The 24,320-nt window shown below is 41.0% G+C and overlaps 1 protein-coding gene across 1 annotated transcript in view; it reads left to right on the top strand.

The window, feature by feature from the left end:
- Window positions 1-24,320, top strand: part of LOC104028907 (inositol polyphosphate-5-phosphatase A) — a 263,385-nt gene that overhangs the window by 139,054 nt on the left and 100,011 nt on the right. The window contains exons 5-7 of the mRNA XM_075717613.1: window positions 3,986-4,049; window positions 9,277-9,380; window positions 19,811-19,863. Coding sequence (XP_075573728.1) covers window positions 3,986-4,049; window positions 9,277-9,380; window positions 19,811-19,863 — 221 coding nt within the window. The remainder of the gene's footprint in view (window positions 1-3,985; window positions 4,050-9,276; window positions 9,381-19,810; window positions 19,864-24,320) is intronic.

Below are 24,320 nucleotides of genomic sequence, written 5' to 3'. Positions count from 1 at the left end.
AATTATTTAAATTTGATATAATACTTGTGTTGTAAGCTTTTATCTAAGGTCAGCTCTCTAAATAAATAAGCAGGTAAGAGCTCAACTGTAGTGTCCTTCCGCTCAGAAGTACTTTACTTCATAATTGATCAGGCTGATTTCGGTAGATCAAAAACTCTGCACGTATAAAATGCGTCAATGTTAAGAATATAAGATGCTTATGCATAAGATGAAATTCTGTGATACAGAACCATAGTGTGAGATGCCTGCTCATCCGAGCAGTATTTACGAACCGAGTTGCTGTCACTACCTTCACAAGCCCATGTGAAGCAAGGGTGCTACAGCTGAGCCCCGTGTTCTAACCCCATCCCAAGCCCCTGGTTTTGAGCAGCCTCACTGTAACTTAGTTTTATCAAGGAGAATTCTCAAAATAGCTTTCTTCATCCGTGTTTTTCCTGATGATGATGCGTCTGAGCAGCGCCTGTGTGCACGCAAAGAAGCAGGCACTTTTAACGTAGGATTGCTGCCTTTCCACAAAATTTAAAGTTGTGACAGCATGTATTTTTCTTTCGTTGTTTTAATTGGGGGCTTTTCAAGTACAACAATTGAATTTTACCTGTAGCTTCCATATGATTTTAAGACTTTCATCTAGTTTTAGCTCTCCAAGAGACAAAATATGCTGTTCTGTACAAAAAACCTCTGTAAACATATTGCTATTTAAGAATAATCTGCTGGTTTTAAAATCCAAAGGCCAGAGTATAGTGAAAGTTTAGCTTGAAACAGCAGCGGTTTCTATTGCTAATGACAATATCTTCAGTTAGGAATTAAATATCAGGTGGCAATGCTTTTATCTTGTATCAGGATTTTTTTTTTTTTCTGGCAGTGTGTCCTTGTTGCAGGATAGTTAACCTTGAGTCCTCTACAGGAGTGTCTCCTGCATTTTCTTATTTGCCTTCTCCATGTTGTAAAAAAGAAAATCAAAGACCTAAAGGAAGCTGACTGGGTCGCAGGGAAGTGTACTCATCAATTAAATGTGTGACAGTGTTTTCTGTTGGATGGACTAATATGTCAAGGAGATGGGCAGGACCTCATGTTTGTGCTTTTGACAAATCAGCAAATGTTTAATCTCTGGATGTGCAGCGTCTCATAAATAATGCAGCAGTCACTGAACCAAAACACTGCTCTGCCAGGAGGGTCTCTGTCGTTATAGGAGTAAAAGACAAAATGAAACTAAATCATCCTTTTTTTTTTAAAGCGTTGCTTCTTTTATACTTCTCAGTAAGAGTTTATCTAGTGGAAGGCTGCTTTTTTTCCCCCTCTCAACTTCTGTGGAGTATGTCAGATGTATTTAAAGGCTCATCCAAGTTCTTATTTAAAATTTATACAGTTTTTATATTCCACTATAAAGTCTGTTTACACTACTTTTTCCTTTCTCACTTGATTTTCCTTTACTGTCTTCTAATATGTAATTTTCCGCTCATTAACTGGAAGAAAACAGTATCCTGTGTGGCTGTGAAGGAGTAAAAGCAGGCAGCAGGCTCACAGTATGTATAGGTGAAATCCTGGCAAAGCTTTGATGGCATAAATGGAGCCAGGAGGGACTGTCCAGGCCCGAGCACGCCGGGTCAGCAGCCTTCCAGCCCACGGGGGTTCACTGGAAAAGGAGCGGGGGTCACTGCTGCCGGGGTGTGAGGAAGAGATGGGAGCAGGAACCACGAGGATTGTCCCCGTTAAGGAAACCTGGTACCTTTCAGGATAGGGAAAAATTATGTCAGGCTGCGTCAGGAGGTTGTGGAAGCCTCTTCTGCCGAGGATTTTAGGCGCAAGGTAGAAAACTGTTTATCAGGCATGGCCTAAATTTGTAACTTGCAAACCCTGGAAGATGTTTTGGTGGAGGAACAGTCCTTTCCTGTGATAACAGGGTTGTCTTTCTGTGTTGCCTTTCGCATGTCTGTCAGAAACAGGTTGCCCAGAGGCGGTGGAGGCCCCATCCCCAGAACCATCCCAGGCCAGGCTGGCCGGGGCTCTGAGCACCCTGGGCTGGTTAAAGCTGTCCCTGGCACTGCAGGGGCTGGGCTGGGGGGGCTCTGAAGGGCCCTGCCCACCCAAAGCACTCCATGGTTCCATGGTTCTGTGAAACAGTCCAGCGAAAGCGCAGAGGCCTAGGATGCGCTGGGCCCGCCTGGGTGGCAGGTTCTGGGCTGGGTGAGGGCTGGCCAGCTCACCCTGACGGGGCCAGCCCCGCGGCCGTCCTTCCCCAGCCTCCGCGGGGCCTGCGCTGGCACCAGGCTCTGCTGCGCCTGCGTCGCCGCGGGCACTTCACCTGCCGCGTCTGAGAACTGCCTCCGGGCTAGACGGGCCCTAGCACTTCACATCCTCATTTCTTTGTTTCACTCCAAGGCACCGTGACTGCAACAGGCATTGTTTTCAGTCCGCTATGGTTGCGCATGTAGAGCACAGTGCCCTTAGCACCAGTTGCAGCTGAGTTGTAAACTGGATCCCAGCAGTCTGCGAGTGGGTACCCAGAAAATGAGGGATATGTAGTTATTAGATGTGGGAAGCTTCAGTGGATTTCCTCATATCTCATGGGAACTCTGTGGCAGAGAAAGGCGCCCTAAAATCCGCAGCAGACTGACTGCCGTTCTCACCAGCCAGGAGCACACCCTGCATTGCGGTGGCTCTGAAGACAGATGGCATTGCGGCTCTTGTCCACGTTGGCACCAAAGTGCTTGCGCCTGTGCAACTAAAGGGTGTGCTTGCGTGGTGCCCTGAACAAAGATGCTTTCTGTACCAGTTGGCTGAGGATTAAGATCTTGGAAATCCTCAGAAGCCAAGAAAGTACTAAAGTATTTGTAAGGAAGAGGTACTAATATTTTGCTGAGTATGGGTGGACTTTGGTATGCTTTGAAAGTCCATTTGCTGAGATGGGAGTTTATAAGCTTTTCTGAATGCAGTAGAGATTGTGTCTATGTTTACATGCTTTACTTGGTCATGGACTGATCATTAAAACCGTAACAGAATTCCGTAGCTGGATTAGGTCACTGTTTTGAAAAAAAACAGAGAATAGTTGCTCAGGACCAGATCAGCAGAAGGAGTTATAAGTCCTACCTAAATCCGAACTATGAACTCACAGTATTTTATTTTCAATAGTAACTCGAAATTTTCATGTGGTGTTGTGGGCCCTAAACTCTGCTTCAGCTTATACTTAGAAACACGTCGGTTCTGCCAGTGTCAAGACACTTAGCAGGTATTCGAACATCCAAGTCCCTCTGCTAGATATTTGTATATTCTTTCTCTTTGGGTCAGTGCATTGCGGAAAATACTTGTCTCGCCAGGCTTCACGCTGAAGCGAGGAGTGGCAGGTGCTCTCCAGGTGCGGCTAGCAGAGGTGGGCACGCTGTACTGCTCCGTCATTGTAATTACTCTCAGAACATTTATGAACAGGGAAAGCTGTACAAGTGTGTACGAATATTCCCAACACTCCTGTTAGATTTTAGGTGTTACGCCTGCTCTGCAGCTGGCAAAGTCATTCACTCTGCACAACTCAGTAGGAAGATGGAAAACCTCTGCCTTGCTCTCAAAAGCCATTGAATCTCTCAACCCTTCTCTTGTTTCCATGCTGCAGTCTCCAAAAGCATTTGTTTTGCTCTGAAAGTGAAGCAGAAATTGTTAGAAATTTTATAAAAGAGTTGTGGGGATGTGTTCGGTGTTTAGAAAGGTATTTGTCTTTATTACTAATTGCATCCATCCGTGTAGTATTTCTAAAAGTACACCTGGTAATTGTGCCCTTACCGTGTTTAGTCAGCTGTTAAGGATCTTCTTTATGATGGCTGCAGAGAAGCAACAAAGGAAATGAATATTTTTATAGATCTTAGAAAATGTAAAAACTAGTGATTTTATTTATTAGTATTTAATTTCTTTTTTTTTTAATTGGAAAGCATGATACTTTTTAGTTAGCCAAAGTAGATATTTTTATAATTTCTTATTTTATTGTTGTTTTTTACAGGCTCTAGGAAGTTTTTACTTTCTTCATGAATCTTTGAAAAACATCTACCAGTTTGATTTTAAAGGTAAGCGAAGGAATTCAATGTTGTTAATTGTCAGTTGGATTTATACATTAAGGCAGCTTTTCTGTCATCTTTTCTGTTAGTGGTGCCTAGCAGTTTTTTCCATGTTACGCAGACTTCTGTATAATGCATGCAAGTCCATTGATGACAGACGTTACTTTTCTTACCTTTTATAGACCTCTTAGAAGAAGTCAATGGACTGGCCACAGGCTGAAAACCGGTGCATTAATCATGCCCATGCAGATGGACCTTTGAATCCGTAGGACTCTGAATGGCCACAAGGTTCTTCCATGTAGATCAGATATAGGACCGAGACCTTAAATGTCCAACAGTGATGGTCATTTTGCAAAGCAGCTGAGGTAGATTTATGGCTTAAATTACTTTGGAGCAGTGCAGGTCAGTAGGAGGGTGTCATTGTTTTTAACCCACATTGATCCATCAGGTTGGAGGTCTTGCTAAATTTCAGAAGTTTAAAAGTAATGCTAGGCTATGTACATAAAATATTGAAATATCATAGAAAATTATTGAATGCTTCCTGAGGTGTATATAGAAAAGATTATATAAAATTTATGTTATTTCAATTGAGAACTGTCTGTATATTAAATACAAAAATCTTCTGAGCTTCATTTAGCTTACTGAGCTGAATTACATTAATACTACATCTAGCATCCCATTAATTTGAAACACTGTTGAAATGGTGGTAACTATGGCGTGAACTAATTGTCTTAATTACATAGATTCATTATTTTTGTTCTCAGTAGAGACAGATTCTCTCTGCTCGTGTAATTGAGGGTACAGGGTCTTCTGTCCCTGAAATATTTGAATGATAGTTCTACATATACAGCAATTCAAGTTTTAGCCAACGTAAGTCCTCCTGTCATCATTGGTTTCAATGCTGAAGGAGAATTTTAGCTGTAATATCATAAGACAGCTCAGAGTAGATTTTATTTCTGAGAGACCATACTGGAAAACTCAGTAGTGAAGTAGGGACTTCTAATGAGAGGTCATACCTAGTCTTCCTCCCAAACTACAACAGCTTTGCAGATGCTAAGTAATGATAATATTATCAAATAAACTGAATGCAGGGTGGATATACTGGAGGAAATTGGCGTTGCCCGTGAAGCTGGGTGTCCGAGGTGTTACCCCAGTCCCTGGATTGAACGGCCTGCTGGTCCACTGTTAGTAACTGTTTATTCGTTTTGCCATGTGAATGGCTTTATGTATCAGTAAGGTGTGAACTCTATCTGCACACCTGATTCCTGAGCCCACAGCTTCATTGCACTGGCGCTGGAGGACTAGCAGTTTCGGTCTGAATTCCACCTTAAATTCCCTTCCGCTGCTCCTAGAGGGGAGGTGTCCTGCTCTAGTGACATCTGACAGAGTGAAATGACAACTGTTTTAGGAAAAGAAGAGCTTTCTGAGTTTATTAATCGTTGATTGGCAGCTTTTTTGCTACTGTACAGCTTTCAAAAGAAAACACAAGAATTAAAAAATGTGAGCAACTGGAAAGAAAAAGTGTAGGGGAAAATAATTGATATAAAAGAAATAAGCAGGTACTTGTTCCAGAAAATAAATGCTTTAAATGTTCAGTGCTTCATTTTGCTCGGCAAAACCTTAGCAAAGCCAGATGGGGCGTGAACCATGCACATAAAGATGTGTTTGGTCCAGTCGTCACTTGGAAAGAAAAAACTTGTAATAAAAATCCAAGGAAAGCAGGTGCTACACTGAATCAGTCTTGTAAGTCACCCGCTGTTCTCTTAATGTAAAGCAGAATCAGTCTTCCAGTGTAGTGTTTGTAAAATATGACCCTGAAGGCTCCCATCTTTCAGGGGAAATGTAAAATTTGCCTCTTCTCTCATGACTATTGACATTTTCACAGTGTATTAAACTCTTAAATCAGAGGAAAAATCCAAATGGATACAAACGTTCTCTGCACAAAAATCATTATGAAGTTCTGGTTCTACTCAAAAGCATGCAAAAAATAGATGTTTATATACAATTCAATATTCCTGTAACATCACTGTGTCTTTTCAAAATTCACTGCACAGTTGGATGTGACTGAATACAGTCTTTGGAAAAAAAAGATTGCCTCTGTTTTTCAGCTCTTAGGAAGACATATCTGAGTTTTAAAATGAGAACAATTTTCTCCTACAGCCTCACATATTATTTACTACAGCATAGAAGGTGTTGGACTGTATTTTTACAGTGGTCAGAGGCCCAAAACTTTCTTACAATTTAAACTATAAGCTGTGTGTTCTAAAGGGCCATCATCCACAGAGGCGTTTGCTGACTGGGGTATTAGGCCAGTTTCAGCCTACTGCTTTGATTTACAGAAAGAATCTCATTTTCTCTGGTGTGAAATCAGAAATAGTGTAGAAGTATTTTACTTGGAGATACATGAGAAGGCATGCTTCTTTCCTCCCGTATTTGCTTCTCAGCAGTCATGTAAATGAATCGCTGGTTCATATTTAGCACTGATGTTAGCGTAAGTTGATGGTAAAGTGCCTCGTTCTGCCAAGTGCTACCTTTTATTTAGGTTCTCACAGCAGAAGCCTTCAGTCCTTACGGTTCTGCCAAATTTTTTCTGTATCCTGAATGACATCAGGATCTTTCTGCTGACACTGTTAAACTTACTGAAAGAGGCACATCCATCCATGATCTACTTAGAATGATGCCACATTAGTTTATCGGGATATTTGTTTAGTCTTCCTGTGGGAGCCAGATCTCAAAGTGATTGGCACATAAGGAATGATACTCTATTTTTTTTTCCCCCGTGGAGATATATTACTACATTACAGTAAATGCTTCCTCAGATTATATAAAATACTTTATCTAGCCAACTTAAAGTGACAAGTTTTTGTATTATTTGGTATTTTCACCAGATATCCAGTAGCACTGGACAGTGCAGGGCTCTTGATAACAGTTGGTTTGGAGTTTTTCTCTTACGCATTCCTAGTCCAAACTCAATCCAGTTGGGTAGTTCCAGCTTAGCGGTAGCTGTAAGATAGCTGCCCAGATTCCTGTGTCAGAGGAGTTTGGTAGATTAAATCAGGTTTTCGCATTTTGACATGACAATACATTGCCCTGGTCAGGAGAGAGACTGAGTATGAAGTGGATCAAGAAGCAGAACCTCTTGTTCATGAGCTGTATAGATCCATAGATTGATGGTTAAGGCTCAGAAGTCTGTGCTATGTCTGTCTGTGATGTAACCATTCATTAAAGACTTTGGAAAGTGCTGTGCTTTACCGCTAGGTGTCTTTTACAAACACAGCACCCATTCCAGCTTTAAATTCACATGTCAACCTCGTGTGCTGATAGCCAGAAATGGGTTATCTGGAAGAGGTGAGTGGCTACAGGGTCACAGAGCAGCTGTTACGGGATTTGAATGGAATGAGTTCAGTTTTACTTTCTTGGTTTGAAATAATCTGATAGGAGAACTGATGCAGAAGGCCTAGTATGAGTGAAGGCCATTCAAAAATAAGATCCTTTTTTTTTACTCTTAAGGTTTTTCAAGTGACTATACAAATAATTCAGAGTTGACTGAGCTGCATGTATAAACACAGAACATTTCAGGAGGAAATAAGGGGAATAAAAAGAAAGCATTTTTGCCCTGAGATCTGATTTTTATTTTTTAAATCATTTTCAGTCATTTAACTGATTAAGGAACACCCAACTGAAACTTGGTGATTTATGTTACTGGCCTTCTTGATTGGTGGAGGCTGGCATGTAGGTAGTGGAGATGTTGGCAGAGTTGCAAATCGTTTCCCCTGTGCGTGCAGGGATGGCTGCACTGCGTCAGACCACTGTTCTGGCTGGTCCAGTAACTTGCTAAGCATGGCAGAGACCCAGAGGAAATCTGATGGGCGGCTGTGAGGCAATTGCACCTCAGGAGTCTGTTTAGGTTAAGCCTTAGCTTCACAACTGCCCTCTCCAAGGCTCAGTTCATATATGTATGATTTCTGTTGTTGTTCTAGGTATGTAAAAAGTTACAAATATCCAGCCTTTCTCAGGGTCTTGCTCGAGTCTGATAGTCTGGGACAGTAAGTCGCCCAGCAAAATAATGCGTTCAGTAGAAAATGAACTTCCTCCTTTTATCAGGTTTTGCATTGCTGTTTCTGAATTTCATTGACTGTCCCCATTTCTGTTTTAGGACACGACAGAGAAAAATTTTTAATTTTCCTGCTCTAGACCAGTCAGTAAACCACTTGGTTTTGGTGCAGCATATTCTCAGCTATTCTCAGATCCCTGAGGGCAAACATTCTGTCTGTTCATATAAGAACTTTCTTTCACATTTCTTGTTTTGTCTCAGGGCATTGTAATATTTGAATGACTTCAGTGGATGGCTTGAGGATGTCACCTTTTTTTGCAGAGACAATTCTTAATTAAAAACAAGTCTACCTCAGATCAGTTTCACAAAAGGAATGGGCTGCTCAGCTTGTGGTCAACTTACCTTTCGTTAGGAGTTCCACCAGCATTACCGGGTCAGTTCTAGAGTGACAAAAATCAGCCCCCCCCACTGACACAGCTAGCCCAGCAGACAATTTAAGTGTGGCCAAACACTTGAGTCGATGGTGATTGTCGATATTGTCTATTTAAAGCAAAAGGCAAAAAGCTGAGATGATCTAAATCAATGGTTATGTACTTGTTTGATGGGCAAAAGATACGATTAATAATGTGTTACAGATGTGTATCAGTTGATGCTTAGGTAGGTAAACTTAAAATCTGAAAAAAAGAGTTGCTAGATAAAACATATAGATATTTACTACTCATAAGTAACATTTCTCACCTTAATGTATTTTGTATTACTTAATTTTCTGGTTAATTATCCAGCATAGATTGCTGGATGCTGGCTGAAGACACAAACAAGCATCTCCTGGAAGAACCATGCCAGAAAGTTTGAGTGCAAGGGTGTACAGAGACCTGGTTCATAATTAGAGCTCCAACACTTTACAGTGCTCTGAATAGTAAAAACAACCCTACCCATAACTCTGTAGCTTAAAGATGTCTGATATAAACAAGTATGTTTATACATGGTTTAGCGGTCTCCGTTTTTTCCCCCAGAACAGCTCAGTGCTTGCATATTTTTGCTAAGACCCTACCAAAGGCCATTCAAAAATAAGACCCTTTTTTTACAGATTATTTTGCAGATGCCACTGCTTTGCCAAGGTGCTGTAATTTGCTTATAATGTTAAAGATATGTGTGTTAACTTTGTTTTATATCTCTTCCTAGCTAAGAAGTATAAAAAGGTTACTGGGAAAGAAATCTACTCAGACACTTTAGAAAGCACGCCCATGCTGGAAAAAGAGAAGTTTCCACAGGATTATTTCCCTGAGGTATGTACAGTCCTGTGGAGCATTCCCAAATATTAGGTTGGATTCTGGTTTTTGCTGATTACTTGAGTAGCTACTCTCAGTAATGTAAATAAGGTCAGAATCGAGTCTTGGGGTTTTTTTATTTGTTGGTTCCTTGTCACCTATGGTGTATGTTTTAAGTCATTGCATGGATTTACCAAATTCCAAATGGAGTTCTTTGTATAGTAGGAAATCCTTGTGAAGGACAGAGACAGTGATGAAAAGACTTGTTTGTGCATTTAAAACCAAAGAAATAGCACACAGTGCCAATTGTGAGTGTGTTTCAGGGAGACTTACTCCTTGGCAGGGTGAGATGCGACTTTGAATGGATTCCATTGGTATTCAGCAGCAGCAGCTCTGTAATTATGGCTGCAGCGCTACTGGTTTCTGTTCAGTACAGCTAGGTACTACTGCAGTCACTGCAAGTATGGAGGGGAAAAGTGCTTTCTTGTTGGTGCAAGAATACACGTAACTTGAAAACATACTGATGTTTTCCTCTGCTGCTGCCCTTTTTTTGTTGTTCTCTTCAGAACTGGGGCGTGCGGCATGTTTGAAGTTGAAGGTCTTGTCAAAGCCAGAAACACAGCACAGCTGAGGGTTTTCTTCCACTGCACCTGCAAGTGCAATTGCACATGCAAGTGCAGTCTTTGTCTGCAGTCCTCTTCTTTGATGTTTACGTTAATTTGCTTATTTTTAATTTCTTAAGAACATCTACAGCATGGGTGTTCAATGGTTAGTGTTCACTACAAGCCAAGTGAATAAATTTGTTGAATTCTTGTAACATTTGTGGATCAAACAGGCACGTTACTACTTTAACATAAGGAAGAACTAAATAAACTTTAAAAAATAATTTAGTAAATATACACATTTAGAGATATTTACATAGCGCATGTGTGCTTGGAAGAGCAGCATAAATAATTACAGGGTTGATGGGATGTAGGTTATTCTTTTTCTTGGCTTTGATATGAAATTACTTATTTTTATATTCTATAATCTGTACTGGAAGGGAAACTGCCTTTGACGTAATTTTAATAGCTTTTACCTCCTGTGAATAAACATCTTAAATACTTATTTGAAGTTAAGTGCTATATCATTTTGAAGGAACTTCAAGCGGTTGCTCAGATATTTATTTTTCTCCTCCATCAGCAATAAACTGTAGCAGTATGGGTGATTGACAACGTAAGTAGGAAATGAACAGTGCTGTCGAATGATTTGATTGTGGTACTGAGAGCACTGAACAGCGGCGTGCGAGTGCTGTTATAACGCTTAACAGCAATAGGCCGAATTATGGATTGTTCATTGATACCCAGGAAGAATTATTTCCATCGTTATTTCACTGCTGTTGTTTCATCATGAGACTGGCAAATTTGTAACTTGTTCAGCATCGTTTATTACCGCCTCTTACGTGAACAATTCTTCACAGTCTCTTGGAGAAATGGTCCAGTCTAGTGGCTTTCCCCCACTGCTTTGTGACCAGGGACTGTGTTCGTTCCTTGTGGGTGCTCGGGGATCAGCTGTTCCCAGGTTCGTGTTCGGAGCGATAGCTTCTGTATTCAGCACACTCTGCCGCACTGCTTCAGGTACAGGACTGCGAGGGCCAGGACCCAAGCAGCAGCTGAATGCCTTTGGAAGATCTGACGCCTTCGTCCTGTTGCCATTCGTTGCATTACCTTAAACGGCTTTTCTAAGGAGAAAGCACTGTGTTCTGGCATTGTCAGGGATACTGTTTACCTGGAGGAGGAATAAGTAGGAAAAGGCAAAATCCAGAAACACTCACAATTAAGGTATGAACGGATCCCTGAAGCACCTTGAAGGTTTAGCTCTGTTCCTGCACGCAGCACAATTCCTTGTGCAGCGAGGCTCGTAGAACAGGCTGTGGGATTTACCCATTTTATTTCAGAGCTTCGCACAGTGGGAGAGGAAAGTGATGCGGGCTCTCTGGGACTACAGTAATGCAGATAATAGCAGCGTTGATATTTACAGTTCTGTGGCTTTCCATGCTCATTTGGCGTGCAACCTAGCATAGACCAAGGCAGCATATTTTTCATGTGACTTGAAAAGTTAGAAAAAATTGTGATAATTTTTACACTACGCCGTTTTCATTTTGGACTGAGGTCCAAAGAGTCTCTGAAGGACACATGAGCACAGCAACATCAAAAAACCAACAGCGGCATAGTTTTGGTTCTCATATACGTGTTTCTATTTTTAAAGCTAAAATTAATCTTGATATCACCTATTTTCGTCATTGACAAGTGTTGGTAATAATGATGCTGATTAAAAGACCACAAAATAATGTGTATTTTGGAGATTTGAGTCGACACAGCAGAATGCATGAGCAGCCTATCTGTTCAAACATTACATTTACATGCTCTTTTGTGTTTTAGCCAGACTTCTCATATCACATTTACAATGTTTTGTGTGAGAAATGGTTTAAGACTGATTTCTTTTCTTTTTATTACTACTGCTTAAGGATGATCTAAAAGTAATTACAATGATTGAGGCATAATGCAATTCAAAATAATTACAGCCCACTGCATATAAAACTAACAAAACTTTCTGTCTTGATTTATGGGTCCTCTTGGCTAGGCATAAGACTCAAATGATGCCTCTGGGAGCAACACTCCAGATAATGTTAGGCCATTTAAAAAAAAGCAGATTTGTGTAGTCTATCAGGCCTGAGTAATTTTTTTTTCCCATAGTGAGAAATTGGTTGTTATCATAGATCACAGATACTGCTCAAAGCTCTTATGAAAGATGAATTAATTTCACTAATGCTTTAATGCAAACCTTTCATGGAGAAGGCTGTATGGCGATAACCTTACTGCGGTCTCTCCTTTCTCAATGATGATTTATGTTGTCTTTTAGTAGATGAAACTGCCTGTATTCACAATCCATCTGCTGGCTAAAGGAATCCTATTAACAGAGGATCTGAGAAGAGACTTAATACTGTAAGGTGAAAGATGTGGTATCCCCTTTCTGGGACATGAAGTAGGAATTTTTTTTCCTATTTTAAAATGTAGATACCTCTCTGAGAGTGTACAGATGATCTATATCATCTCTACCTGTTTTTATGCTGGCTTGCAGATGGTGGATCAGCTAGTGACTATAAAAAATAAAAATAAAGATTGTTGCTTTGAAATCTGCAATAAGAAACAATTTTCTCTTTCTTCCTTCCCAAGCTATAGTTGTTCTTTAAATTCTGTTTCCAAAAGTTTCTTCTTTCCAAATACTGTATTTGGAAATATTAAAGCACATCAGTGATCCAAAATATGTAAGGCATGTTGTTCAGCTGCAGTATATATCTTAAGATGAAGGATGACATTTTTATATTTAAGACATTAAACAGTGGTTCAGCTACTGGGCTGGATTAGGTCCAAATCCTACTAATTTTTGTATTCTTAATGTTAAATAGATAAATTATTATTAAGTGAATTATTTATTGAAGTTAAAGCAATTAAGTAAGTGTGTTCAAGTCATGAGTATCTAAAGGTAATTTACAGGTTGGGGTGGGGGAAATATACAAATTACACAATAAAACAAGTGTCATTTTATGATATCGAGACGTAGGTGTCCTTGCTTTATTCAGCCTGGGCTGGGTAACATGAGCTGAAGTGCCTCCTCAGTCTCCTGTGCTGGCTTTTACTTGGGCCAAGTAAAAGGCCCAAACCATCATGTTTCCCTCTGCCACTGTTGCTTTTGTAACTATTTTAAGTCGTATGCTCCAACAATAATATAATTTGGCTGTATAGATAAGTCCTAAAGAAAATCTTATTGGAATAGAATGTGGTCAAATGCTGAGTTAGGCTTATCCTGACCATAGCAGGAAATACACTGCAAGATCAGGGTTCTGATTTTGTCATTTTGGGGCGAGTCGTGTAACCTTGCTGTTGGCAGTTCTGTATCATGTTATCACTGTGCTGCTATTACCTTAATAATACAAATTTTGTTATTGTAATTATCTACCTTTTATGACTATTTTATAAAATAAGTTTTGTAATGACTCTTTGCGTTCTCAGGAAAAGCGAAATGAGCTACAGAATTACTATCACATTTTGGGTTGGGTGTCTAAAATTTAGGTCCATTGTTTATACTCCTATCAACCCTGAATTCTGCTGTTCCAAAGAAAGGAATTCTTACAGACTTAAATGTTCTTTGGAGAGTTCAGTGAAATATAGGGGGGAAAAAGAAGGTGCCTTGTAAAACAGAAGAAATAGTGTATCTCTGACAGTGGATATGAAGTGCCAGAACAGGCTGGTAGTCCGTGTTCTGCTTTCAAGCCCATGCCGTTATTTTCAGCTATTTTTGGCAATGACCTGGACTAGAGCATTACACTTCAGCTGCTGGCAGGGTCAGGCCCCTCTGACTTCACCTCCCCGCTCCTGCATTCCCCTTATCCGCTTGGTCCGTCAGGTCCGAAGGGACCCCTGAAACGTCTGCCCACCACGTGTGTACTCGTAGCTATTGCTTCCACAGGCCTTCTGCCAGCTGGGCACGGTAACTTAGAACTTTCTTACAAATCGATACTTAACTTGATCTTTCTTTCAAAAGTTGCATCATTATTGTATTTCTGCCTTCTAAAATAACTTCTAGTGAAGAAATTGTGGGTTGCTACCCTTTGGCTAGTTCACTGGTGATGTGTGTAGGAAGAAGCTGACAGCAATAATCATTTGCATGTCCCATGGTTTTGTACGTAAAAATAAGTGGAGCAAGTTTAGGTTTTATCACATATTTCTTAATATTTGCCTACATCATGCACAGATACTTAAATGTGGTCTTCCAATAGATATATTCTTACTAAATTCTTTATACTGTTACTTTCTGGTAAATAGAGAGTGATGAAAGCATTTTGTGAAAAGGCAAATTACCATTAAATTATTACACTACATAATAGACTTTGTCATTAGATAGATTGACTTCATATTCTTAAGCTCTCACTATACATTTTTTTGATGAGTGCCATAGATACTTTCATTTGCAGACTTTTAAATTTATGTAATGACATCTAAAAATCTTTAGTAGTAAAAATGTGACTGATAGTGCTGTTACAATGCTTGATAGTGTTCAAAGGCTGAATTAGGCTTTAGTTTTCCATCTACTGCGTATTATTCTGAAATCCAGGGAAACTAGAAAGGCACTTTGAACAGTTTGTATACAAACTCCTAAAAACGCAAGAGCATAAGTTCTTTAGTTCTGTAAACTGATCTAAGGAAAGAAAGGAAGTAATTTGGGGGCAGGAACTACATTCTGCATGGTTTTTATGGAAGGTTGTCATAATACACGCTCCTTTCCCTGGCTAGTTAAACATTGAGCATATTGTGAGTACGTGAAACACAGGTTCCTGCGTGAGGCTTTTTGGAGGACTTCTCACCACGTTGTTGCAGGCCTGTTAATGCTGAACATTGCTTGGTGCCTCAGTTGTTCTTGCTGCTCCGTATTCAGCTGCTTCATGTACAAGATTCCCCGTCCTCCTCTGAACTGTGGTGTTCCTTTAAGAAGCTGCAATTACACTGCAGTCATTGCCACTTTAATATGTCTTTCCTTCATGCCCCTGCTTTGTATGGTTGAATAAACCCTTGCTGGGTCACTATTTAATTTGATATGGTCCCTCTCAGTAAAATGATGGAGAAAAGATGAATTAAGGCTCTGTGCTAGTCATTATCAATCATGGTTTGTGTGCATTACTTATTGCTCACAGTGCTTTTTGACATTAGCCCTCTATAACCTCTCTCTTCATGTTAATGTTGTCTGGAGGTCCTTTTACCTGATGTAGCAGAGGTTATTTATGTAGGTGGTGTTTCTAGGGGGTTTTAAAAGGTCAGCACGATCTCCTGAGAGACTCTATTCACAAAGAAAAGGCTAGCAGAATGTAACTACAAGTTTTCAAATTGTGATTTTTTAAATTTTTTTTTAAGGACTTCTAATAAAGAGGTGTCAGAATTTCAGTTACACTTATTAAAGTAAATTTTTGGCAAAATAGCCTCTAATACATAGCACTGCCCTTAAAAACCAGTATTTGCAGTGTATGTGTGAGGAAATGCCAAGCTACTATAAGAAATTCTGTATTTACCATGTCATGAAATATAAATTGTGCTGCAAATACCTTTTAAATGGCTTGTATCAGTGTAGGCTTGCATGAAACGGAATAAGGCAGCAGTGATGAGGGTTGGGCATAATTTATACTAGGATCCCTTGTGTTGGTGAGGTCGTCAGTGGCAGAATCAAAGCCCTGTAGGAGGGCCTCCTGGAGGAGTGGATGATGACTGACAACAGGACTCTTGGTCTCATACACTTTGTTAAGCTCTAATTGTATGTGCATGCACCCGTGGCAGCAGGCAGGGCACATCCAAGGGAGAAAGGGATCTGGCTGATGTCATTGTGAGGCTTCTCGCTGCCATCTTAAAAGGCAGAGCTTCCTGAGGGCTGGGGAAACACAAATGTCACAGCCATTTGCAAGAAGGGTCCCAGGAGGCCTCTCCTCAGTCTTAGGAAGGTGATGGAGCAAATCTTCCTGGAGGAGCAGTTGCATGGACAAGGGGAGTGCTGTGGATGTTGTATGCAGTGACTCTAGCCAGGCCTTTGATGCAGTGTTTCACAGTATGCTTGAAGACCAGTTGGTGGTGTGCACTGGGTAGGTGGAGTATAAGATGGCTGGAAAGTTGGCCAGCCACCAGGCTCATAGTGTGGTGAACAAAGTCCAGCGGGCAGCTGGTTGCTGGTGGTGTTCCTCAGGGGTCGATGCTGGGATTTGTACTATTCAACACCTTTGGTTAACAGCTTGGGCAACAGGATGGAGTGCCTGCTCAACTTTGCAGATCATGTCGAGTTGGGGGAGCAGTCAATATGCTGGAGGGCAGGGCTGCCGTTCAGAGGGACTTCAACAGGCTGAAGAAATGGTCTGACGGCAACCTTGTGGAGTTCAGCCAAGGTTAATGCCAAGCCTTGTCCCTGTGATGGGATAACCTCATAAAGCGGTACAGGCTGGAGGTGACTATCCAGAAAACACAAAAGGAGCCAGATCTTCTTGGACAGCAAGTTGAACACAAGCCAGCACTGTACTTTGGCGGCAAAGAAGGCCAACAGCATCGCAGGATGTGTTAGGTCCCAGGAGGGGACTCCTCCATCTTATTTGGCACTCCAAGGCCACGTCACATCTCCAGATGTCTTGTTTGGGAACCCCTGTACCAGGCAGATGTGGGCAAACTGGAGCAAGCGTAGCAGAGGCACCTCTGGGGCTGGAGCACGGGATGTGGGAGGAGAAACCAGAGAGCCTGTCTGTGCCGCCAGGAAAGGAAGGTGATGGGCCACCACACTGCTGGCTGCAGTGGCCAACGGGTGGCTCTTGAGGGATGAGTCCAGATGCCTCTGCGTGGTGTGCAGCAACAGGACAAGGGGCAGCAGTCATCAGCTGCAGCAAGGGAAAATCTGACTAAATCTGGGAAAAGATTTCACCATGAGCGTAAACAACAGAAGAGGGACCCAGGGGGGTTATAGAATTACTGTCCTTGGAGACGTTCAAAACCCAACTGGTATGGCTCTAAGCAACAGGATCTAGTTGGCCCTGTTTTAATGTTACGTCTTTTGAAGTACCTGTTATGTTGCCAAAGAGGAAAATAGCAAATGAAAAATGACAGCTTGATTGAAGACGTTGTCTTGGGCCACATCATAGGCTTGGACTATTTGATTTTGAGTTCTCTGTATTGTTCTTCAGTAATTAAAAGTTCAATATAGTTATTTTTAAGAATGAAATGACAGAGCTCCCCTTTTTTGATTGAGATTACATTTAAGCCAATTTTGAATGCTTTTAGCATTTAACTTTTTTCATTGTTTTGCTTTTGAGTATATTTTGACATTTTGCCAAATCTCAGCTTGTAACTGTGCTGTCATGATCATCACAGAAACTGTGAATAGAAGAGACCTTATTGGACTATGGGATTTGTAGTTCAGCCATGAAAGCCAGACTATTAGGACGATTTGGTGTGTTAGCCTTCCAGCCAGCTGTTCCCTGATTGACCAGAGTGACTGCTGGATCTACAGAAGAGGTCGTTTTTCAGTATTGGGGGGGGGGGGGGGGGGGGGGAATTACAATAAAATAGATATATATTCACAGTCACCACAGAGTTTTTCTCAGTAGAGCTGCAGTTTAAGAAAAATCAAAAGTTGGGCTCTCCTAAGACAAAAGTAATAAGGATTCAGAGAAATAAGTTCCCCTCTGAATGTATCCATCAGCTGGATTTCAGAGGAGTGAACTGTTAGGATTTCCTCCCTGTATACGACCTTATTAGACCTAGGCAAATCTACTTTCTTTCAAAAGCCCAAATTCTTAAAAGATTTAAGCACCTATAAGCATCAACAAACAACTGATGTTAATTACTAAATATCTCAAAAACTCTTATCCCCCACCGTCTGTAGTTACAGCGCTGATGCAGTCACCTGCCAGGAGTCACCAGACGGATCTGCAGGGGGTTGGTGGTGTAAACTTTGCATATGCTCAGAAGAGAACTCCATTTATTCTGTATAATCCTTCTGGGTTTAGGAGTTTTTTTCTCCTTTTGTCTATAGGAAATCTTTACATTTGGCTAAACATTTGTTAATTTATTTTATTTCCTCTTAATATATGTCCTGTGAGCTACTCAAAAGTCAACTGTAAGTAGAGGCGTAAGTCAAGAACAGAAGCAAGCTGTTCATTGTGTGTCCACAGTATCAAAATACGAATTTAGATTCACTGTGTGAAGGACACTGTTGTTAGTCACTGTTTTGGACTTCACGGTCTTGAGAGGACTACTTCCTTGTGCTGCCCACTGTTGTAGCAATGCAAAGCTGATAAAATTTGTGCAGGAAAAGCCTCCAACCCTTCTTTAGCAGGGCCAGCAGAGCTGGGTTCTCAGGTAAGCAGCCATGCGACTCTTGCAGTAAAATTTGGCTCCAGCTGCGTAGGAAGGTCCCACAAGCCTGCAGAAAGGTGATTCTGAAATTGCTACCTAAAGTAAGAAATACTAAATACAGGTTTCCCAAAATCTGGAGTACATAGCTGTGCATAAGTTTTGTAGACAATGTTTTACTTAGTTTTGTAACGTGTAGGTAACACTTTTTCCACAAAATTCCAAGCTCTGAAGTTGAGCGCAATCAATGAAATAAGCTGTCATTTAGAAGTAACTTTGCACATTTTCATGAGTTTGGATAGAAGAGAACAACTGCGTATCAGTAAACAGTTTTCACATTCCAGCTTTCAAGAATAAGCTATTATTTATTCAGTAAAATAAACACTTTAAAATCTTCATAAGCATATGTTGAATGCACGGAGAACCCCGGTGGGAAAGGGGCCCTGGTAAAGGAGCGGTGGTTATGTCTGGTTGGTCTTGGCTGTGGTTGCCACGTCTGTGCCTGAAGAGGGGAGGAGGTGGGAGATAGGTAGCTGGTAGCTGAAGGCTGATTAGAAACAGCCCATTTAGATTTTGCGAGGCACTTCACTATCTCAGCAGTGTTGGGGACTTAAAAATTGCATGAGGACTGTCTGTTCACAGTGAGGTGGATAAACACATCCGGCAAGTCTCTTCTGGAGGCAGTGCCGTAGGAGAGGCCTAGGAGAGTGGTACCCCTGAACAGGGAGGATGCTCCGCTATGGCTGGCACTTTATTCATAATAAGGAGTTGCAGTCTTTTGCTACAGAATCATTGGCATCATTATTTAGGCCTGTCTGGTGCAATATTCATTACCAGAGAACATTAGCCTAGCCCCACATTCATTGTTAACAGTGGATAAATAGGATGCAGAACCATGTCTTTTTGTGGAGGGTTGTAATTTATGGCAGTGGGTAGGAGTGGTGCTGAAAAAATCCTTTTGCTGTATCATAAGTGCCATAGGTTGGCATGAGCTGATTTGTGGCTTTCTCGCGGACGTTGCAGTTTTGATAAATGTAATGTTTTACCATTATTTAAATTCCCCTTAACTTTTATAGAAATATTGGGTGGGTTGGCTCAGCAGGAGAAATAGCTTTCTAGCAGATCTCATTCATTTTAATTCGATGTAAATCTCTGATGACATTTTACAGTTCAGGTAAAATTACAAAGAAGCCAAGACATTTGCCCATAGGCAGTAAGAATTTGCTGGTTTAGGCTAAGCATAAATACAGTTGTAAAGCTTTCCTAATTGGTTATCATTCACCTATAAACAACTACCACATAAATTTATAACCGCTGCAGGACCAAAATATAACAATTTAAGGATTTATAATAGGCACAATATGTTTTCAAGGTACCTCAGTGGGTGTGTAGGGCTTATTAGTTACAGCATAGTGCTTATTAGTTACAGTGTATGGATGAACTTTGTTTTATTTTGTTCTCTGTATAAGTACATTTCACCTTCACAATAATCCTGTACTTAAGGTGACTGATTCTTATTTGCTTATTTTTCAGTGCAAGTGGTCCAGAAAAGGTTTCATTCGAACAAGATGGTGTATTACTGATTGGTGAGTTACATCTTTAAGTTATTTCTGATTATGTGTATATTATGTATGTTTTTGTTTACAGCTGTTTCAAAGAAGGTATTCATATGTATAGATCGGTCTATTCATAGAATAGATTGGTTCCTAAACCGTTGCTGTGCTTTATTATTTATTGAACACGTAATGCTCAGTAAGTTGTAATGATGCATAACAAAATGCGATGTTAATATTCACATGTGTGTGCAATTAGCATGGGATAATTCAGGTCATAAGCAACCTCTCAATCAGGCATGATCAAAAAAGCTCGGTGTCTGTGGCCAGGGCCGCAGGAGTCACAGTGTGGAGCCAAAGGCGTCCCCTGAGTACGGCTTCCCATCACGCCTGATACAGCCGAGGCTCTACAGCATCTCACCTGGGTGAGCTACGTGTGCCTGGGTGCGTGCAGCCCTCACCTCCTGGAGTTCTGAGGAAGGAGATTGTTCTCTATGAACTCTTTAAGCCAGCCCTTTAAGCCCAGTCCAGTTTCCACTGAAGTCAGTGGAGGGACCATACCTTTAAGGAATGCAGCTTTTTAAAACCAGTTCCTACTATATTACTTTTACTGAAACAGAACTTTTTATTTGTTGTATTCAGGTCAGGATTCCCATTTTAAACCCAAGGCACGGTCCTGTTCTCCGTGAGGTTGCTTGTTTCCATCCTAGAGTAGAGTAAAGCACCTACAGCCCAGCACTCACAGTAGGGTTTGATGGAGGGGCAGCAGAGAGCAGGCAGCACACCTCTCATCTGTGCGCTCGTAGACTGCTGAGGAGGCATCCCACTGAGCAGGACTTACTGAAGTTCAATGTAACCTGGCTTTTGTCAAAGCAGAGAGAGTTCCTCATAAGATGTGCTGTGAAAACCTACAGAAGAAACAACCATTTTTTGCTCTTGGCATCATCCAACAGCCTAAAGAGGTGGGGGCTGAGGGGAGCAGGCGACTGTATGGCAGTAGAAGCTGAACATCATTGTGGTGTTACACGCTAGATCACTGTCTCTGGAAGAAGCAGTGCCAACTAGCCTTGACAAGACTGTGTCTCATAACTGAAGCTATTTACTATCTGTGTTTGAAAATGCTATCTTTAATAACAATAATAGTAGTAATAGGAGTAGTGTGTGTTGGGGGGAGCAGCTGATTGTGCAAAACACTATTCCTGAGAGAGCTTGAAGATTTTCCTTGTCTTAACACAAGGAGAGCTCGATAAACCTGCAGATGGTTCAGATTTCTCTAGTCCTACCTGGAAATCTGACCATACTTTTTTTACCATTTAGTCATAGTTTTGGTCTCTACTGCTTATTTATGTTATAGTCACCTAAATGTATGTGAACATTCAACATTTTTCCCTTCCTCCTGTGGTCATTCCACATCTTAACATTGTAAGTTTGACTTTAAAGTGTGATGAATGTTCACACAGGCTGACCTTTGAGTGCTGAATAGTGTTCTTGCTTGTTTGCATAACCATGTTTATTAGATTAAGCAAACAGTTTGTGAAAAATGAAAAAGCAGCGGGTTTTCTCCTTTTACAGACTTTTGACCCAGAAGTCAGGCAGGCAGCTATGGGATAATGTAGGTTCTTGTTAATTTTTCCAGATCCATATGACACGGCATGTGATTCCAGCAGTAGGGGTCTGCAGAAGTGGGTATTTAGCAGCAATTGCTAATCTGGCCTTTCCTCTTATACCATGACTTTTCCAGGTTCTGTCTCGCCTATCATCTTGTATTTCCTCTTTGCAGAAAAAATAATGTGAATTTATTTTTAGGCCTTTCCAAGAAAAAAATGTTCTTCACAGACAGATTTAAAGGAAATGTTTTCTTGCAGGTTGATATTAAAAAAGGATAGGTTTTGGAAGGAGCAGTCTGTGGCTAGATGTTCTGACCAGGTAATATACTGTGCTTACATTCCCTAAGGGTATATAGGGAAGTAAGAGTGAGGAGGCTCACAGCTTTTTCTGCTCTGTAATGAGGTGAGCGATGGGGGTAGTTTTGTGTCTGGAATAGTCTGATTATGATCCACATGATCTAACAAGATCTCAAATGTTTCTAATGAGAAGTTGAAGGGGCAAGTTACTGTGAACAATTTCTGGAGAATGAGAGTGAAATACTATGGAAAAATACGGGGGGTTAGAAAATACACCTAATTAGGTCTCAGTGCATAATGTGTCTGTTCATGGTATGGTAAGTGTTTAAACCCAGCCTATGTGCATATGCATATGAACAAAGTTCTGGCCATTTTCATAAACATGACTTTTGATCTATACATTTATACATGCTAGTAGTTCAATAAAAATATAGCCAGTTGTTTATTTGTTGTTAGTACCGCTGTGTGAATCCTTGAAGGGAGCTATTAATTTTCCCCGCCTAGGAAAACATCATTAGAGAATGTACCTCATGCCAAAAACAGAGGGCTTCCAAGAACCCAAAAAAGTGACCTCAAAAGATTTCAGAGAACTGTCCTCTTTCTCCTCCTCTGTGATTCAGTGATCTGCCCCAGTTGAATTCCTCTGTGAATCCAGGTTTTTCACATCCATTATTCTTCATTAGCTTGCCTTTAGTGTGAACAAAGAATTAAAGAATGTTGGGGCACTTGGAGATTTCATTTTAAGAAAAACCGAAAGAGAACTATGTAGCTACATGCACTTTTCCCCCCCCTTTTTTTAGTATCTTGACTATAAGGGCGAGGGGGCAGTATTTATTTCTATTCCAATAGTTCTTAGTGTTATTGTGTTAATAGCTGCAAGATAGTGCCCTGAATGCATGACAGCCTTAAATACAGTTTACATATATAGTTTATATTTGGTAGGGAGGATGGCATAGAGAATACATTTATAAAATGTAGGTATGGCACCAACCTGGGAACGTTTGCAAGTGTATCAGAGGTTGGAATCAATAATCAAAATTGGTTTGGTATTTTAGAGAAAGTGGGATTGCCAGATTAAAGTCAGGGAAGTGCAAAGCATTGCCCTTTGAGAGGGTAATTCAAAAGCACAAATACAATATGAGGGATAACTGACTCATTACCCGTAGTGTAGAAAAGAATCAGGGGAGAAGAAATTGAATATGGTTATCATCTTACTGAGATGTGTTAATAGATACATCATGTGAAGGACATGAAGGGGGGAAGGTATGGTAATTATTTAATTGAGTGCTGCCGAGGCCTGTGATAGAGTACTCTGTCTTGTTTTGAGTGCTGTGCTTTAGGTAAGCTGGAAAAAGAACAGGAGAGTCAAGAATGGTAGGAGTATTTGAGTAGGAGTTGAAAAAATGTGTCTTGCACATCCAGGAGACTGGTTGTTGTCTGTCTCGCCTGCAGAAGGGGCAGAAGGAAATTGCTTTCATTTGCAGGAGAACGGGTAAGTATTAATTTAAGGACAGGGAAATTTTAGGTGGAAGGTCCTTCACAGCAGGTTTTAAGAACGAGCGGTTTTTAGGCAGGTGGGGATGGATGATAGATACCTTCGCACAGGAGGTGAGTTCATGACATGAGGTCTCTCCCTGTCCTGTGGGAATGCTTTCTGTTCATCCTGCAGACAGACAGGAATGGACACTTCAAGCCATCATCTCCAGATTCTGTTTTGTAGTTATGTACTAATTATATATCTTAATCCGAGGGTTAGTAGGACTACTTTATCATCACTGTGAGTTCACTCAGCAAGATACGCTGTTCCCTGTAGCCAAAAAAACCCTACCAGTACCTTTGGAGGAGGCCTTTGTGCCAGCTGCTTCATGACCTGTGTATCTTTATCATGCATTCGCTGTTTTCACTGCCATCGCTTGCTGTGTCCAGATCTGTTCTCTGACTCTGTCGCGTTCTGGGGAATCTCCCTGTGCGCAGCTTGGGGTTTCTGCTTGATACCTCTCTCTGCCAAAGTCTGTTCCCATGTTCTCGCTGGCAGGCTGCAAACTCCTTTTTGAACAGGAGGTATGTTTGCCTTCTCTGTTGGTTTTAATCTCCACACCGAATTCTCATACAAGAGATGTCTGCACAGGACTAGTAATGCAAGGTCAGTATGATTTAGCCGTTTGTTCAAATTCAAAATGTTTGGCTCCTATAAAGGGAAAAACTTTTTAAAATCTGAAATCCCAGGCAAGGTAATACGGTCCAATGATGGGGCTGAGCTGTGGTTCACCTCACAAAGGGGACTGAAAGCTCACTAAATGGACCTTTCATTAGCAGTAAGGCCAAGGGAGAGAGAAGACACTGAGAGGACATTCAGTGGATTTTTCTGGGAAGAGGCAGCTTGAAATCCATACATGGCTCTGGGCAAAGCCCAAATGGTGTTCCTCAGTGAAGCAGAGAAATGAGAATGTGTTTTATCGCTTTATCTGGTAGCATCTCTGCATTGAGCTTATCCTAAGGTGGAGAATGCATGGTTTTGGAGCCCTTTGCAAAATCATCGGTATGTATCCGCAATTACTATTGAAGATAAGAGCTGCCAGAAGGGGG

The sequence above is a fragment of the Pelecanus crispus genome, chromosome 10, assembly GCF_030463565.1.
Source record: "Pelecanus crispus isolate bPelCri1 chromosome 10, bPelCri1.pri, whole genome shotgun sequence".
NCBI classification, from domain to species: domain Eukaryota; kingdom Metazoa; phylum Chordata; class Aves; order Pelecaniformes; family Pelecanidae; genus Pelecanus; species Pelecanus crispus.
Note: the sequence above shows the minus strand (reverse complement) of the source record. Positions and strands in the feature narration are given on the sequence as shown.